Raw genomic sequence first — 17,042 nt, 5'->3', positions numbered from 1 at the left:
GGGTGAAGCTGCTCTGTTTTCACTGCTCAAGTTTGGAGAAGTTTGGGTTTAAAAGCAGTGCTGCACTTAAAACCATCCGATAGAGACTAACTATTGAAGAGTAACAGGACTTCCTCAAGGGAACATGCAGTGTGTGCAGCACACAATTGCTGAAATCCTCAATCAGCCAAAGCCAATTGAAACCACCTCCTTCCCTCACTATATTGCCGTGGAGGGGCTATAAATACTGCTTCCAAGCTGGAAAAAGCAGCAGCAAATCCCAGACTACAGATCACAAAAGTTTAAGTCTCCACCCAAACTGTACTGGCAATAGATCAGAACCACAAAATTAACGTTATTTGAAGCTTAACTATGTAAAAGGACAAGGCTTCTAACTTTGCAATAAAGCATGTTATTTCCTTGGCTTTATATCTCCACATTTATCCTGCAACCTTCCTAAGATACCATGTAGAGAAAGTCTAAGATCACCTAAACTTTCAGGTTTAGAAAGGATGCTTATGACCAAAATAACAAAGCATCCATCAAGCTGGGAAGAATTCACAGGATTTTTGATCACTTTTCCTAAAATCTGACTGTGTTTTCCACACAAAGGCTATTCAGTACCAGCAGCATGCCAGACCCATAGCTCAGACGTTATCACAGAATCACTAGGTTGGAAAAGACCCCCAGGACCATCGAGTCTAACCATTCCTATCAACTACTAAACCACGCCCCTCAGCACTTCAAGGGATGGTGACTCAACCACCTCCCTGGGCAGCCTGTTCCAGTGCCCAATGACCCTTTCCATAAAATTTTTTTTTCTGATGTCCAGCCTGAACCTCCCCTGGTGGAGCTTGAGGCCATTCCCTCTCATCCTGTCCCCTGCCACTTGGGAAAAGAGGTTAGCTCCCTCCTCTCCACAACCTCCTTTCAGGTAGCTGTAGAGAGCAATAAGGTCTCCCCTCAGCCTCCTCTTCTCTAGGCTAAACAATCCCAGCCCCCTCAGCCGCTCCTCATAAGACTTGTTCTCCAGCCCCTTTTATGCAAGATTAGCTGCATGAGCTTCCCCAGTTCTGCAGGAACAGCTCTGTCTCTTCAGCAGTGTCAGAGATGCTAATATGCAAGACCAGCTGGTCCCCGATCCTTGAGAAGCATTTGCTTCCCTCAGGAGAGGGAGGTCCATCTTCCTGCAGCACAGTCTGAGCTGGTATTCAGCTACTACAAATCCGTACGGCTGTGCGACAGAATTAAGCACAGGACATTCAAAGAAGCTCATCTGTTTTCATTTGAACTGGAAGAGGTCAATAACAGTAAAGCTCTACAGTATCTGAACACACTGCCTACTCACCATTGACATCTGCCTGGAGTCCTCAAATCAAATTCACACACAGAAGCCATCTCCACCTCAAATAAATGATGTCAGTAATAATCAAACCAAGAACCAGAGTCAGAGACTAAAAGGGAAAAGAATTCATTTTGCAGGTGTTTGGCCTGAAAGGGCTATGAGGGCACCAGCGAGCGCAGCAGCTAAGCCAGGCTCTGAAAGCGGCTGCTACCGCTTCCCAGGATCATCACGTAGGAAAGAACCACCTCGTAAGGCAGACTGACAGCTCAGTTTTGTCTTTATTCCAGAAACCACCACTGCATCTACTTTTAGGAGTTGAAGAGTCAGCTTAGTCCCCTCAGGAAATAAAAATTGCCACAAAGGATAAAGTGAGTTGTCCATCACCAATCCTGTCCTCAACAGCTGCCATAGCCCCACGATTCAGAGGAAGATGCTACAAAACCTCACAGCAAACCATTACAAAGCGATTAGAAGGTTACAGATACGTCATTTCCCTTTGCTGTTCCTTCACAGGCATTAAAATCCACATTCCAAGACATCACCTCCCTGGAATGGAGGGGGCAAGAATCTCCTGCAACGCTGATGTTCTCTTCCTCAGTTTAATACACATCAGTATCAGGAGTATTTATCAATGTTTTTACCTGCTTTTGTGAATTTATGCAACAGCAGGTTTTCTTCTGGGATGTTTTTCACCTGGAAATCACATCATTTCCTTGAGATTGTATTTCTTTACTAATCCATACTCTTATTCAGCCTAGTTCAGCAGGCAGGGCTCCCCCTCTGTGTTGGTAACAGTCTGATTTAGATTCACTGTGTCTTTTGCTTAAGCTGCCTATGGCAGAAACCAGATTAAAATTTGTCTCTTGCTACCTTTAGACTATTTTGAGGTTCAGCCATTGACTAACTGGGTGCTCCTCATGGATGAAGCTCTTCTAAGCCTCTTTAGGAAGTAAAGTCAGAGAAAAAGCTATCAAGGGATTTTTACCGAACAGACACAATAAAACCATGCGAGGTTCCTCACTGGCCTCCCTCCCACCCACCAGGCTCTTGACAGAAGACACCCTCCAGGCAAGCCACAGATGAACAGCAGCGTGTCATCGCGGTGAGATCACACAGCCTTCCTATCTCACTTGCCCACAATCCCAAGGACATTGGGGACAAGAGCCTTTTGGACAAGAAAGCAAACCCAGGCATTCTAAAATATAAGGAATATAAGAAAACAAGTAAAAATCATGAGCGTACACATTCCTCTGTTCAAAGGTAGACAACTCGCCTGTGTTGCAGAGTACTTGGAGGAGGCAGAGGAGATGAGAGGGGAAGCTGCCCACCAAAGAGCAGTGACCTTACGTTGAGAGGTGGGCACACCACAGCACTTTCAAATACGCAGGCACTGATGTGGCTACTCCCACGTTCAGCCCGATCAATAAAATCTAACGCCTTCCAAACCACCAACTGCTATTGCAGACGTCTTGATCTTCCCCTGTCGAAAGGTCTGCTACCTCATACACGTTGCTCCGCACTCAACACTTGTCACAGCGCTCTACCTTTTAAACGAGAGGTCTTTGGGGGAGAAAATTAAATATGCCTCAAATTCAGAGGAATTAATTAGTTTTCTGTCTACCCATGTCAAACCAGAGCATCCGTTTAATGTGAAGGATCACCGGGGAATTAATCCAAGTTAAATTTAAGGCAATTTGCTAGTAGTTAAAAATTCAGGAAGCTTCAAAACCCTGTGCTCTTGTTTTCCAATTTTACATGCTGGTTTGTGGCTTCTTGTGGGTTTTTTTTCCTCCCTTTTCCTGCTAACGATATTTATCTCCGCTTAAAAGATGTTGTGGAAAGATTTCTTCAGAACAGCTGCCCCCTTTAAACTTCTAGTGGAAGTACGGTAAAAACGGAATAAACCATGGGGATTTTTCAGAAGCAGACCTCAAAGATCAGCGACACATTTTTTTATCTCAGTTTTCTTTAATCCACTGAAGGATTTCAAAGTTGAGCACCTACTGAAATCCTTCAGGCCCAGGCCTGCGACGACAGCACATGGCCACCACGCAGCTTTCCCAGAAGCCAATGAACCATGAAAGCTCATCTGTAGGGTTTCCACAAAATAAATCGTAGCAGATCAGGCTCTCTCCACGAGCCAATTCGCAGATAGAACAGTAATTCATGTCTGCTACTTCTCCACAAATAACTAAAAAACTTGTCCCTAAATAAACAACACTTGCGTGTAACAGCAAAAAGAACAAAGCGCAAGCAGATTTAATAATCGCTTTCATGCCAACTTCTGTCAAGAAACAGGCCAGCTTTTTATTTGCCATGTTGTCAAAAACCTAGCCTGAAAAGTAAGCATTAATAATTTATATAATCTTTAACCCTCGCTAGAACGAGCTTGGTTCTACAAACACAGCATCTACAAAACCTGTGCATTCTGCACTGTCAGTACAGATACCTGAACATGAAAACATCACCATGTGACACAATAAGAGTGTAAATAAACACAATCTTCACCTAATATTGGGTTTTGAAGAGCGTAACGAGTGACACTTACAAAGCCAACTTCCCAGCATAAGTACACATAATATTAATAATTCTCCTGACCAAAATCTTAACAATGGTGAAATCCAGGGGCACAAATCCTAAAACTTGCCACACAATGTGAATTTTGGCACAAAGCCACAGTCAAGAAGCAGAGCACAGAGATGAAAGCCCCTACAGTGCAGTCCCCTGGGAAAGAGAAGGGACAAAAATAAACCTTCCTTCCCTCAGCAGGAAAACAGGAAGAAAAAAACCCCGAATGAGAGGGCTTTGGGGTTTATGGTATTGGTAGGAGTTTTGTTTGTTTACCTTTTGCTCCTTCAGAATAAGAAAACCAAAAGTTTAAGCTACCTGACATGTAGTCTGTTACTATTTTCTGAACCCACTTCTATACTTAATGCTAAGGACGTGAGGTCCAGAGCCCCAAACAGTGCCGTGCTCCTCACCAGCCACTCCACGCTCCCCAGAGAAAACAGGTCAATTGGAATTTAACCAAAAATGTGCTGTTTCCTCCCACTCCCCTTCGGAGAGTGGCACAAACAGATTAAGGAAGAACTCCAATTTGCTCCGATGGTTTATTACACAAACCCCCAACAAACACACCCCACTTCTCCGTCTCCCCTGAGTCCTGCCTGCATGTTCACTCCCAAGACATTCCAGCATGTTTTAAATTCCTCCGCCAAGGAGCTCTGTAAGGTGAGATCTGGCTTGAAACGCCTCCCTGCACAACAAGGCGGTGTGTATACAAGCCTCACTTTTATCCAATTAAAGGCAACAGAAACGCACAGGATTCCTCCTACCCATGTGCCCTGTGCTGAAAAGAACAGAGAACAAAACCCCCAGTGTAACCTTAGCAACTGGAAAGGAAGGTACCTACACTTCTCCTAAAGGAGCAGAAAAGCAGAACTCGGAAAAGGTAACTCCCTGCAGAGCTACCGCTCCCTGCTCACAGGCTTCACAAGTACAAATCTCCAGAAGCCAAGTGTTTTCTTATACATGTGTTTGAAGCGGAGCGCAATTCTAGAAGAGATTTTCGGGTATTGATACTCAAAACCCTCAAATTATATTTGTACAGAATCACAGAACGGTTTGGGTTGGAAGGGACCTTAAAGATCGCCCAGTTCCAACCCTCTGCCCCCCTGCACATTCAGCTTTGCTCAAAGCAGATGCAAATATGAACAGTTGCCAAAAGAAACTCCTCCTCTACCCTGTTCTGATTCGCAAAGCCAAGGATTCCTGTTTAAGTTGGTCGTTCCAACCACAACTCTGGATCCAGAGATAAACAGGCAGGCGTTTGTAAACAGACCAGCCCAGACCCTTGGGCCAAAGAAGTTACTCTCAACTCCCGGTTTCATGAAAACAAGTGTGCCACTTTTCCCTCATGACTGGGGATGCAAATGCTTAATTACAGCCCAACGGTGCCTCTTCATCCCTACTGGTTAGGAGTCACAGGAAGAAAATACAAGTTTAAGAACTCAGTTTGACAAATACAATACAACTACAGAAAAGGCAAGAATTTGCGAGGCAAACAATTTTCAGTGAACTTGAAGAAATATACTAGTTTTTATTATCAGATTTGAGAAGCTCACGCCATTCTCAATGACTGCAGGGCAAAAAACCCCCGAACTCCTACCAATACTTAACATCTGCCTGATGAAGATCCACTAAACTTTCTCCAATTTCAAGCCACTGCTACCCTGTCACTGACAGCATTTAAACTGCATCTCTGTTTAGCGTCTCTGTACAACCTACAATCCCGAAAGCCCATGAGTAAAGTTCAAACAGCAGCAGGAGGGCAAGTGCTACACCTCTAGCAGCTTAACATGCCAGCAAAGGAATCACTCACTCAAACCGCCAGCACTCAGTGCAAACAAGGAGATTTCAGCTCCCTGTCGGGCCAGGTTCAATTTAGACAGGACACAGAATACATTTAAGATCATATCATCAGTCTCCAATCGCTTCTGCCATGAAAATACAGATCTGAACGCGATTAGGAATTAAAAGGTGGCCAATTTCAGCAAAAACAATAAGGACATGCCAACCACCACATGCTTCTAGTCATTCATAGCATCAAAGCTTTGTTTCTGCAATCCAAATGCAAATCACAAAGCAAAATCTAACTCCATAACATTAAAGAACGGGGAGCTTTCACTAAACATTTTGCACTCTGCCCCATAACTTCAGACCAGAGACCTGGGTTTGGCTTCTAATCTGTCAAACCATCAACCTGGTATTATGGGGTGAGCAACAGCGTGCAGACACTGGACACTATGGAAGTGCAACCAAAAGACAGGATTTCTAAAGGAATCTTAGAAAAATCTATTTATTAACCTTCACAAATTCTGACAGCACTTGAAGAATTCAAAGAGAAAACTAGGTCTGAAAATGAAAGCCATGGGAAAACCGTTGGCCTCCACATCTCGGAAGGAGGGCAGTTAGAAATCAGAACTAGAAATTTAGAAACTGTAAAGTTAAAAATAGGAGGAAAGAAGAAACACTAGAGATGCAAGATTTGTAGTGGTTCTGTTAGCAAAAACATGCAAACTTGGGTATTGATCAACAATGTAAATCCCAAGACCATCACTTCTTACCAGTAACAAACTGGGTTCCAGGTCTGGTGTTTCTCCTGCGGCAGCTGAGGACATCAACAGCCCCAGGGCAGCACAGGTAGTGCCCGCTCTGCGACCCGACAGCACTGCTGTGACTCTTGCAGGAGAAAGACAAGAGCTACGGCAAAACCCAAAGCAGAAGAAGCTGTTAGGATACACTACAGGATCATTGAAGAGCGATACATTAAGTCCTTTCCCTCCAAACTCAGAGCATCCCAAACTCATAAACATCCCTGTTTATGGTCTAATGAACCCCTAAAACATTAACTCAAAGCTACAACACACGGCAGGTAATTCAAGCATGGTTATCTTTCCACACTAACAAAACCAAGAGTTACTTCTTAAAGCATGGGAAGAAAAAGTCTAATTTTAGACACTAAAACTTCAAACAGGTTCTTGAAACAACAGCGTTTCCTGTTCGGGAGCTTTTCAAAACATTCTCACTTTAATGACTTTTTAAAGAGACATTTGTGGCCTGCAGGGCGCTAATTCACCTGATTTGACCTATAAAGCACCGAGGTTAAAAAGCAAACAGTGCAACCCCTGAAAAAAAGAAACCTCAGGTTTTCAATGGAACATTGAAGAGTTTCCTCTTCTCATGGCATTTAACAGCCAGTTCCTACAGGCTGGTGCCATGCCAGGGCAAAAGACTGAATGACCCCAGGATTTTGAGAATGCTGTGTAAAATACAGATATTTGGGAATAGTGAGGCACCTTCACAGACAAAATTCTCAGATAAAACATTAATGTTAATGATCATAAGGTGTAAATAATGGGAATATTCACCTAGGATTCACAAAAGATTTCTGCCTGCAAGGACGCATCTGCTACAACTGTCATCTCGCTTTCTTACACAAAACAGACTTCATAAAATCAAAGAAGTGGCTGGAAAAGACCTTTGAGATCGAGTCCAACCGTACCTGTCCGCTAATAAACCATCTCTGAGCATCTCATCTGCCCGTCTTTTAAACCTTCCAGGAATGGGGACTCAACCACCAACCTGGGCAGTCCCTGCCAGTGCCCAAAAACCCTTTCCATGAAGGAAATTTTCCTGATATCCAATCTGAACCTGCCCTGGCACAACTTGAGGCCGTTTCCTATCATCCTATCCCTTGTCACTTGGGAGGTTTTCTTCTCCAGGCTGAAGAACCCCAACTCTCTCAGCCTTTCCTCACAGCAGATGTGCTCCAGCCTTCAGATCATCGTCATGGCCTCCTCTGAGCCCATTCCAACAGTTTTGCATCCTTCTTGCACTGGGGATTCCAGAACCGGACACAGAACTCCAGGTGAGGTCTCACAAGAATGGAGCAGAGGGGGAGAATTACCTCCCTTGCCCTTCTGGCCACACGGCTCTGGATGCAGGCCAGGATACAGCTGGCCTTCTGGGCTGTGAGTGCCCATTGCTGGCTCATGTTGAGCTTCTCACCAAATGAAGTCACAAGGAAAATCCAAGCATTCTTACAGCAACAAGCAGAACTGCGAACATCTTAAAAACAAGTATGACCCAATTGAAGCAAATACCACTGACTCTGTTCTCAACTCCTGTTTCAGACTGCCAAGTCTTGCTTCTCTCTGATTCCGAGTGCTTCTCCATAGCGATTGTTTTGGCTGGCTCTTTCTAGTCCTGTTTTTCAGACAGTTAAAAAAATTAAATGGGGGAGCAAGGGAGCCAGACCAACACAGACACATGGGAACCAACTCTGTTAGCAACGTGTAAGAGTCATACATTTTTCCACTTAAACTTGGGGCTGTCGAGACTCTCATTTCCACCTTTGCCCCAAGGTCACAAAGTGGTCCAGAACAGCCCAGTATGAACAGAGAATCACAGAATTTCTAGGCTGGAAAAGACCTCCAGAAACCGAGACCTTTACTATTTTACACCGGTCTGCATTTTTAATTCTTGCTTGGAGCTCTGCATCCATTCTCCTCTTCTAAAGGAACAGAAGAGAACTAATCAACTGTGACCTCATCCAGTGGGAGGTGTCCCTGCCCATGGCAGGGTGTTGGACCTGGATGGGGTTTAATGTCCCTTCCAACCCAAACCATTCTGTGATGAATTGAGGCACCTCTACCACAGAGCAGGAGAATCGGCCAAGTCTTGGAGTTGGGCCAGGTTTCTAAATGAACTTCTGGTATCAATGTAAGTAAAATTTCACAAAGTCCTCATGACAACATGATCTCCAGCTCCTCTTTCTCCTTCCCTGACCGCACCATAAAACACTTTGAAATGCCGAGAACTTACCAATCTTTGAAAATGTTTCCCGTCAGTAAAAACGGATGTCGTGATGTTTCACAGCTGGAGAGGGCATGTTTTAATGAAGGGAGGAGAACAGTCTCTGGCTGCAAAGTCCAAAAGGTTCATCACATGTCCTGTATTTGGAAATGGAAAGAACAGGAGGGAAAAATTAAAATCTCAACTTTAATTTCATACAAAGTCTTCAGTGTCACATAATTACAAGCAAGAGTTAAAACAACTACACATCTACAGCACTGTTTGCCATTTCAAATAAGAAATATTCCAATATATTTCTGTAATTAACTATACAGGAAACAATTATTTAGCCCCGAAGTTAAGGAAAGAGTGTAACATACAGATTCTATGATTAGTAACAATTTCTGACTACAGTTCCAGAAGAGAAGTGCTTTGAAGAAGCCACTATTAAAAAAAAAAAAAAGTGCTTTTTATGAGGATTTCAGACAATTTTAACAATACTGTTTGTTCTAGTTAACATTAGAAAGTTTCAGCTAATGTTTCCTGACACCTGCATCCACACACTTCAAAAGGGGTTAGGATTCACCTCACAGTTACCGTGGTTCTCCTCCAAACAAACATATCTGCCAAAAGGTTACAGAAAAATCTGTGCCCGCATCATGCAGAAGTAAGATATTGCGGTTCCTCCTAACTCAACGGAATCGCAGCCTTCGGAAGCCAGTATTACCCTCATGTCAGCAAGCAGCGTGCACAGAAGCACTACGTAAAGGGGTCTGTTAAAAAGAAACCGCACAAAGAGATAGGCGAATACACAAATACCTACCAGAAAATCCATGTTCTATTTTCCATGCCTGTAAAAGCTACACAGTCCGACATTAAATGTTCCAGCTGGCAACACTGCAAATCCAACAGGATGCACCTTTCCAGCAGGGCACTAGGTGCACGTTCCAGTCCAAAATGCTCACTTGCAGTGTTATTTCCATTGCACTCTGCATTTCCACCACATTTCCCTTATTCTCTTCCCCACAACTTCCAGCTCCATCTCTGTGCCTGCCTCTCCATCCTCTCTCTCCACCCTGGCACAGAAATAGGGGCTCGTATCATCCCCCTGTATGTCACCTCCATTCTCTCTCAGCTGGTTGCACTGAGAGAAGAGGCTAAACACCACCCGTGCCACGAACCTTGCAGAACACAGAAGAGCACCTCAAAAGCAAGTGTCTTACAGGGTACCAGCTTGAGAAGCCCGGTGGTACCAAAAGATGTATGAATTTAGCTACATCTGCTACACTAGCAGTGAAGATTAACAAATAGCCTGAAACAATCCACATGCCCATGGCTAGTACGACACATACCTGTCCGAGTGCACTAACTCCTACAAGAGCTTAAGCTTCCACTTAAAAAGAGAGTCACAAAAGTGATCTACACAAAAAGACTGTCCTCCTGTGCATCTATTAAGCAAAGGAACAACATAAAAAGCACTTTAAAAAAAGAGGATTCAAGAACTGGAAGCAAATCACATTGGGAATTGCCCTGAAGAATGGTTCCCCCAAAACTTTCTCATTGGTTTTTGGCCTTTTAACAAGGGGATCTTCGCTGAAGTTCCCAAACTTGGTACGTAAAAAGGGAGGGAGGCAACAGAGGAGGAAGAACCATGAGGTGTTTTTTAAAGAGAAGTATAGTGGTAGGAGGAACCGAGGGAAAGAGCACCTAACAGACAGAAAAGACACATAAAGAGCTGGGGGTAAACCAAGAGTGAAAACATCAACCAGTCCAAAATCAAAGATAACATTCAAGGTGCTCTGTGAACAATCTAATTTTGTTTGTGTAATTCATGGCACAAGCACTTGGGTAAGTGCCCCTTTTCACTTCTTAGCATAAATTGCCTAAACCAGATTTGATCAACTGTTATAGAAAAGAGGTGGACTGAAGCCAAGAAGGATACAGTGGCAATAAGGAGGAAGTCAATCAGCTGGTTTTATATATAGCCACCGCCTCGTTCTCCGGTGCTACAGTGGCAGGTCTTTTAGGAGCACTGCATCCCGACTGCTTTGTTCATCCGTACTGAAATTAGTTGGTGTCAGATTTGGGTATTTTAAGCACCTAATGGCTAATACAGCCCAACGATTCTTCTGTTTCAGAGCACGATTTGAGCACCGGTCACAAAAGTATTTCCTCCAGTGGTCTGTTAGTGCAAAAGGTGTGAATTTTGCCTAATCTTGTCCTCAAAAAGTGTGAGCTAACCACCCAGAACACCAACTCCTGCAGAGTTCCTCATCAGAAGGCGAGGAATACCAGGAAGCACACTTGCTTGGATGGAATAAGCAGCGTGTTCAACACATAAGGAGGAAATAATTATGAAAGATAATTGAGTATTTAAGTATGCACAGGTATAAACATACTCTTTAATGCATAAAACCCTACTCACTTTGCTAAGTAGGGTTCTCACGCAGCTACGTTTCTGGCACAGACTCCAATATTCTCGTTACTAAGTTTAATTTAATCCCCACACAGCTGGTAGCTGCCTTTGTAGAATATTCCTGATGCCTTGTTCAACTGCAGGAGACCCCAACTCTGTTTTCACCTAAAGGGAACACTAGGCAACTCCAACATCTGCAGAAGGCTTTTCTTTCTGAGCAGACACACAAGAAAAGTAACAGTGCAGAAGGGCTCAGCACTGAATGGGCTGGAATAAAAGCAAGCCTCATCCCCAGAAAGGGGATGTTTCAGCTCTATCTTGGCATCTACCTGTTACATTCAGCGCAGCTGCTGCGCCGCTGGCTCTGATGCACACGTACACCCATACCCAGGCGCAACAGAACACCGCAAAGTGGAACACATTTCCATCTGATTAGAATTACCGTCAAGGATCCCACCCTGCCTGCAAAGCTCTCCGATGCTATTCCAAACCGACATTTCAACAGCAGTCTGATGTTTCTTAAATCTGTGTGTATGAAGGAAAGTTAAAGCAACTATTGACTAAAATAACGGCGCCACAGCAGCGTGGTCAGGGACGGCACAGCCCACCCACCCACCTCAGAACACCATCACAGCTCCCAGGAAATCCAGTGAGTGCTTTATGCCAGTTTGCACTTAGGAAGAACAAGCATTTTTAGCACGACTATTATGTTTTGGAAGAGCTGAGTAAAGCCTGGCACTCCTGCTTCATTGGAGGGGAGACTGAGAAACAGCAGTTACAGCACTAGCATGTTCAGTCAGTGGCTTTAGGATGGGAACTGGATCCCAAGCAGCCGTCCCTCCAAACTGGACATCCTTCTGCATCAAAATATACCAAGGCAACGATCCAGCAAACTACTGAACTGTTACAGGAATTTAAGAATCTTTACTCTCGCATCTCAGAGAAAGAAGTCCTGCAACAAATGATGCAGGTTTTTATTTCTCATCGTGCCTACAACACTGAAGATGCAGAGGGAATTGAGAAAATCAACTATCAAAGGTTGGTTTTAAGGGAACTGTAATACAAACACATCACCCTGTGAAACTATAAGCCCTCAAAAAGGAATAAAGTGAAGTTTGGAAGCAACCAGAGTTCTGACTGTCACTGTACCTGACCACAATACCCCAGAACTGCTCACAGGGATCCTTCGGTGTGGAGCTGGATGGCAGGGCTGCCTGCAGACCAAACGCCTCCCTCCGTCCCTCAGCTACCATAGGTCCTCTCTTCTCACCCAGCGTGACCCCTGCTATCAGCCTCACTGCTCGATTTTGCTGTCAGCACTTCGAGTTTCAAATATCACAAAACACATAAAACACAGGTAAGCCACACACTTGGAAATATTCAAGCCAGTTGTAAGCCAGAAGCAAAATATAAACACAGCATGAATCCTTTTGTGTCCAAATTTTCTAGGGCAACGCTTGCAGCCAGGAATGGACACGAACCGCTGGCTCCTGGGAATTATAACGGACATGTGGGAGAACCATTACAGTCGCAGGTAGCTCTTCGAAGACTTAAACTAAGCCCTCCTTTGCCCTTTTGTCTGCCCATTAAACTATGCAGACAGGAGCAGGGAAAACCCCTGTGAATGCTTTTTACCAATTTAGGGGGAGTCTTGAGAGCGTTACAGAGTGGTCCGGAAGCTGACAGTAAAACCAGCAAGAACATGAAGGGAAAACTGTCCTGGGAAAGGCTGAACTGAATTCTGAAATAATTCAGCTCTGACAGCGAGCAGCAGCAGCTTGGGTTGAGTGTCAGCCTGGTGCTGCGCTGCCAAGAGGGCAGGAAACTTTGCTTAGAAACTTCAAAAACATGTATCTTAAAAAAAGAAGGAAAAAAAACCCAACAATCCACGCAAGTGGAAAGCAAAGACAAAAAGAATCTGCTGAACCTCGCAGCACCACAACACGCTGCCAGAGGAAAAGCAACATACCAACAGCAAACAAGAGATCCATCAAACAGGAGGCTTTTTTCCTTTGGAGGCAGGACTGCTGGAAGCAGGGGAGGGCTGCTAAACTGGTTTTCCTCCAAGCACTTCCAGTTAAAAAAACCAATCTTCTTGCGAAGAACATATCCACTGTTGTACAGCTGTCCCAGAAAACAAAGACCACGGGGAGAGAGTGGCCCATTTTCTTCAGTCTCCAAGAACCCCGTGTACAGGTCATGTTTTCAAAGGCTCAATCCTATGCACCCTACCACGAAGTGGCTTTTAAAACACAGGAACAAACCCCTGAAGTCAGGATTACCAGAACACTCTTTTTTTTTTTTCTTTTTTGATAACACGCTCAATTGAGTCAATTACAGCAAAGCTAACGCACAGTCTATGAAAACAACCGCGAGAGAAGTTTAGCTGTGAGCAAGTTTGCCCCTCCTGGACAGGCTGCATCAAAAACAAAAGACTAGTTTTCTGTTTCAGTTAAAGTTATCACTCTGCTGTACCAAAACAAGTGGTATTTTTCATGAACGCCTGTTCGGGAGCTCCCCTAAACACGGCTGCAGCTCTCCCTCTACCCAACTCCTTCTCAATTCCCAAAAAACACCTCAAAGAGATAATTCCTCACCACATATTGAAAATATTGTGACTAATAATACACTCCACCCATTTTTTTCCATCACTAAGGATTTCAAAACATAAAACCTGACAATCAGGGAGAGAAGCGTCTGCTGGGATTTAAGAAAGAAAGTAAAATTTAATTCCAAATTAAAAGATGTTGTAAAAACATAAAATGTTCAAGCAAGGTATTGATAAAAGTGGAAGAGCTATCCTGTCACAGCAAGCTTCTGTCTCAAAATTAGGTTTTTTTCTCACTCTTCTTGGATAAGGTGGCTTCTTCTAATCTCCAGAGAAAAGAAGAAATAAGAAAGAAAAATCTCCCTCTCCTTTTGGAGAAAATACACGGAAAGCATTGGTAGCCAGGTTCCTCTCTGTACACAGGGAGTCCACGCTTGTCATAAATACTTGAACGAGTTTAAGAACTGAGCCTTAGATCTACATTACAGTAACTAAATCCTAAAAAATTATAGCAGTGATGCCATTAAATTGCACACAAGAACTTTGGTACAGGTGTCTACAATACCGCTGTTTGCTAAACACATCTCCTAATTAGCAGGGCTTTAAACAATGCTGATAATAATCCGGTCCTGTAAGGCTTGCCAAATGAATCATTGAGATTGCAAAATAAAAAGCATGAGGAATTCATTAAAGAGCCGTTAAACTCTCCTTTGTTTATCTTCCCCCTGTCAGGTGTAAAATGAAATAAGTAGGGGTTTCTACCTCCAGATTCAGCTCAGCCTCACAATAACGCGCCCCAAGAAACCTCCTCAGAAGCCACCAACATGTTTTACCCCTCCTTTCATTCCAAAAGCGAAATCCTCCCACTGTTCCAGCCCTGCGAACCCGCTCCATTCTCCGTTTGTCACCCGGGATTGAGTTATCAGGCACTACTTGTATGACTTTGGGAACTGACATGTCTATTTGCAGAGACACAAAGGCAATCCAGCCCAGCCGCAAGCCCCTGCCTCTCCCCACACCTCCTGGGCTCCTCTCCTTTTCTCCCCTCCGCCAAATTTCACACAACACACTTCCTCCTGGAGAAAGAGGGGGGGAAAAAGAGGACACCTCAGTGCTTTCCCAGCATGACAGAAAACATTTCCAGCCACTTTTGCACTTGTTACAGCCTGATGAAAAATCACCTACATCCCTTTACAGGAGCAGCGATATTTTTTATATCGTTTGTACGGGGTTTGGCTGGGTTTTTTGGTTTTGGTTTTTTTTTTTTCCAAAAGAGGGTCACTTCCCCCATTTCAGCCTGCAATTAAAATGGAGGCAAGGCCAGGCGATCTGTGTCTGGCTTTAGGGGGAGACAATAACCCAAAACAGGCCTGGCTTTTTAAAGAGAAAAAAAAAGAGAGAGAGAGGAGAGGGAGGGAAAAAAAAAAAAAAAAGAGACAGGCAGAGAGAGAAATACAACATGCCTCACCAGTATTATTACCTCATCCCTTTTTCCAAGCAGTTTTGAACCACACTCCTGACAAAACTCTTGGTCCAAGTTGCACGGAGGCTGTTTTTTAGGGGGTTTGAAGGCTGGAGCCGGGGGTTGAGGCTGGAGCCGGGGGTTGAAGGCTGGCTAGTCGCAAGTGGAGCTGGCTGTTAAAATGCCCCCCTTGTCTCTCTTCTCTCTCCCTCTCCCTTGAGCTGGGTGTTGACGCAGCAGAAATTACCAGCTGGAAAATTCCCCTTTTGGAGGTTACGGGGGGGGGGGGGGGGGAGGAGGAGGAGAAGGGAGGGAGGGAGGGAGGGAAGGGCCGGGGGAGGGGGGGGTTAAACCCTGCCACTTACCAAGTTAAGCCACCCACCCGCACCAAAATAAGGCATCGCGTCCCAAAGAAGGCACCGTGCCCCCCCTCAACCCCCCCTTTGGGGCACGGAGCGATCGCTGCTGGGATCGGGGGGGACAAAAAGGGGGGGGGGGGTCCCGGTGTCCCCTTGGCTTCAAGGTGGGAAGGGAGGGAGGCGACAGCCAGGGGTGTCACCGAGAGGGGTGGGCATGGTGACCCCCCTCCCTTCTCGCCTTGGGGGGGGACAAATAGGGAGGGATAAAAGGTGGGGTAAAAAGGGGACAAATGGGGAGATAAATGGGAAGGGCGTCCCCGGTGTCCCCTGCCTCGCCTGGCCCCAAGGTGGGAAGGGAGGGAGGAGACAGTCAGTGGTGTCGCCGGCGGTGGCCACGGTGGCTCCCCCTCCCCCTCGGAAGGAAAGGGGGATAAATAATGGGAGGTGAGGAGAAAAACAGGGGGAGGTCCCCCGTGCCCCCTGCCTCGCCTGGTTTCGAAGTGAAGGGAAAGGGGGGGAAACCGACGGTGCTACCTCGGGGGCAGGTGAGGGGGTGGCCATGGCGACCCCCGTTCTCCTCGAGGGATGGGGGGAACAAACGAGGGGGGATAAATAGGGGGGGTTCCCCGGTGTCCCCTGCCTCGCCTGGCGCCGAGGGGGGGAGGGAAGGAGGGGGCAGCCACTGGCGCCGCCGGGTTGAGGGGGGGGGGGGAGGTGGCTATGGTGACCCCCCCATCCTCCTCGGCGGGCTGTAGGGGGGGTTGGGGGGCGCTTACCTGTGCCCCATGGAGGAGAGCGGGGCGTCGGAGCGGCCGGAGCTCGGTCACTCCGTGCCTCTCCTCCCGGGTGGGGAAGGGAAGGGGAAGAAGGGGGGGGGGGAAGAGGGGGGGGAAGGAGCGGGGGGGCTGGGGGGGTGCAGGGCGCGCTCCCGCCGCTCCCTCTGGCGCGCGGGGCGCGAGCCCGCGGCGGGCAGGGATTGGGGGGGGGGGGGGGGGGGAGCGGGGAGGCGGTGCCGCGCGGCGCGTGCCGGCGCTGGCCACGCCCACTCGCCCCTCGCTGCCGCGCGCTGATTGGGTAACGCCGGGCACGGGCCTCCGTAAGCCACGCCCCCTCTCCCGCCGGCGCGCGGTGATTGGACAGCGCCAGGCACGGCCCTCCCTGAGACCACGCCCCCATCTCCTTGGCCACGCCCCCTTCCCCTCCCGTCCTTGCGCCGGGGGAGCGGGGGCGCCGGCGCTGCCCCTGCCGGACACCGGAAGTGGGGAGGGGGGCGGGGGCGCGCGCGCGGGGCTGCCCGCGCGGGGCACGACGGGACGGGCGATGCCCCCCTCGGTCCTCCCGACCCCTCCGGCCGCCCCTCTCTGTGCCGGGAGCCGCGCCCGGGCCAGGGCTGAGGGGCACGGGGATGGTCACGGCATCACAGAGGGGTTTGGGTCGGAAGGGACCTCGAAGCCCACCCAGTTCCACCCCCTGCCACGGGCAGGGACACCTCCCACCGGATCCGGTTGTTCCAAGCCCCATCCAGCCTGGCCTTGAACACCTCCAGGGATGGGGCAGACACAGCTCCCCTGGGCAAG

At 46.9% G+C, this 17,042-nt stretch overlaps 1 protein-coding gene across 5 annotated transcripts in view; it reads right to left on the bottom strand.

Annotated features, from left to right (window-relative positions):
* Positions 1-16,354, bottom strand: part of ZBTB46 (zinc finger and BTB domain containing 46) — a 50,790-nt gene extending 34,436 nt beyond the window's left edge. The window contains exons 1-4 of one of the 5 annotated variants that reach the window (XM_069871515.1): positions 16,242-16,354; positions 15,113-15,369; positions 8,711-8,838; positions 6,451-6,586 (exon numbers count right to left, since the gene is read on the bottom strand). In XM_069871515.1, the coding sequence (XP_069727616.1) occupies positions 6,451-6,504 (54 nt within the window). In that variant the 5' untranslated portion in view covers positions 6,505-6,586; positions 8,711-8,838; positions 15,113-15,369; positions 16,242-16,354. The remainder of the gene's footprint in view (positions 1-6,450; positions 6,587-8,710; positions 8,839-15,112; positions 15,370-16,241) is intronic. The other 4 variants (XM_069871512.1, XM_069871517.1, XM_069871516.1 and 1 more) reach the window with 4 other exon arrangements.
* Between the last annotated feature and the right edge of the window lie 688 nt (positions 16,355-17,042).

The sequence above is a fragment of the Phaenicophaeus curvirostris genome, chromosome 18 (assembly GCF_032191515.1).
Source record: "Phaenicophaeus curvirostris isolate KB17595 chromosome 18, BPBGC_Pcur_1.0, whole genome shotgun sequence".
Taxonomy (NCBI): Eukaryota; Metazoa; Chordata; class Aves; order Cuculiformes; family Cuculidae; genus Phaenicophaeus; species Phaenicophaeus curvirostris.
This window is presented reverse-complemented; position numbering and strand designations above follow the sequence as displayed.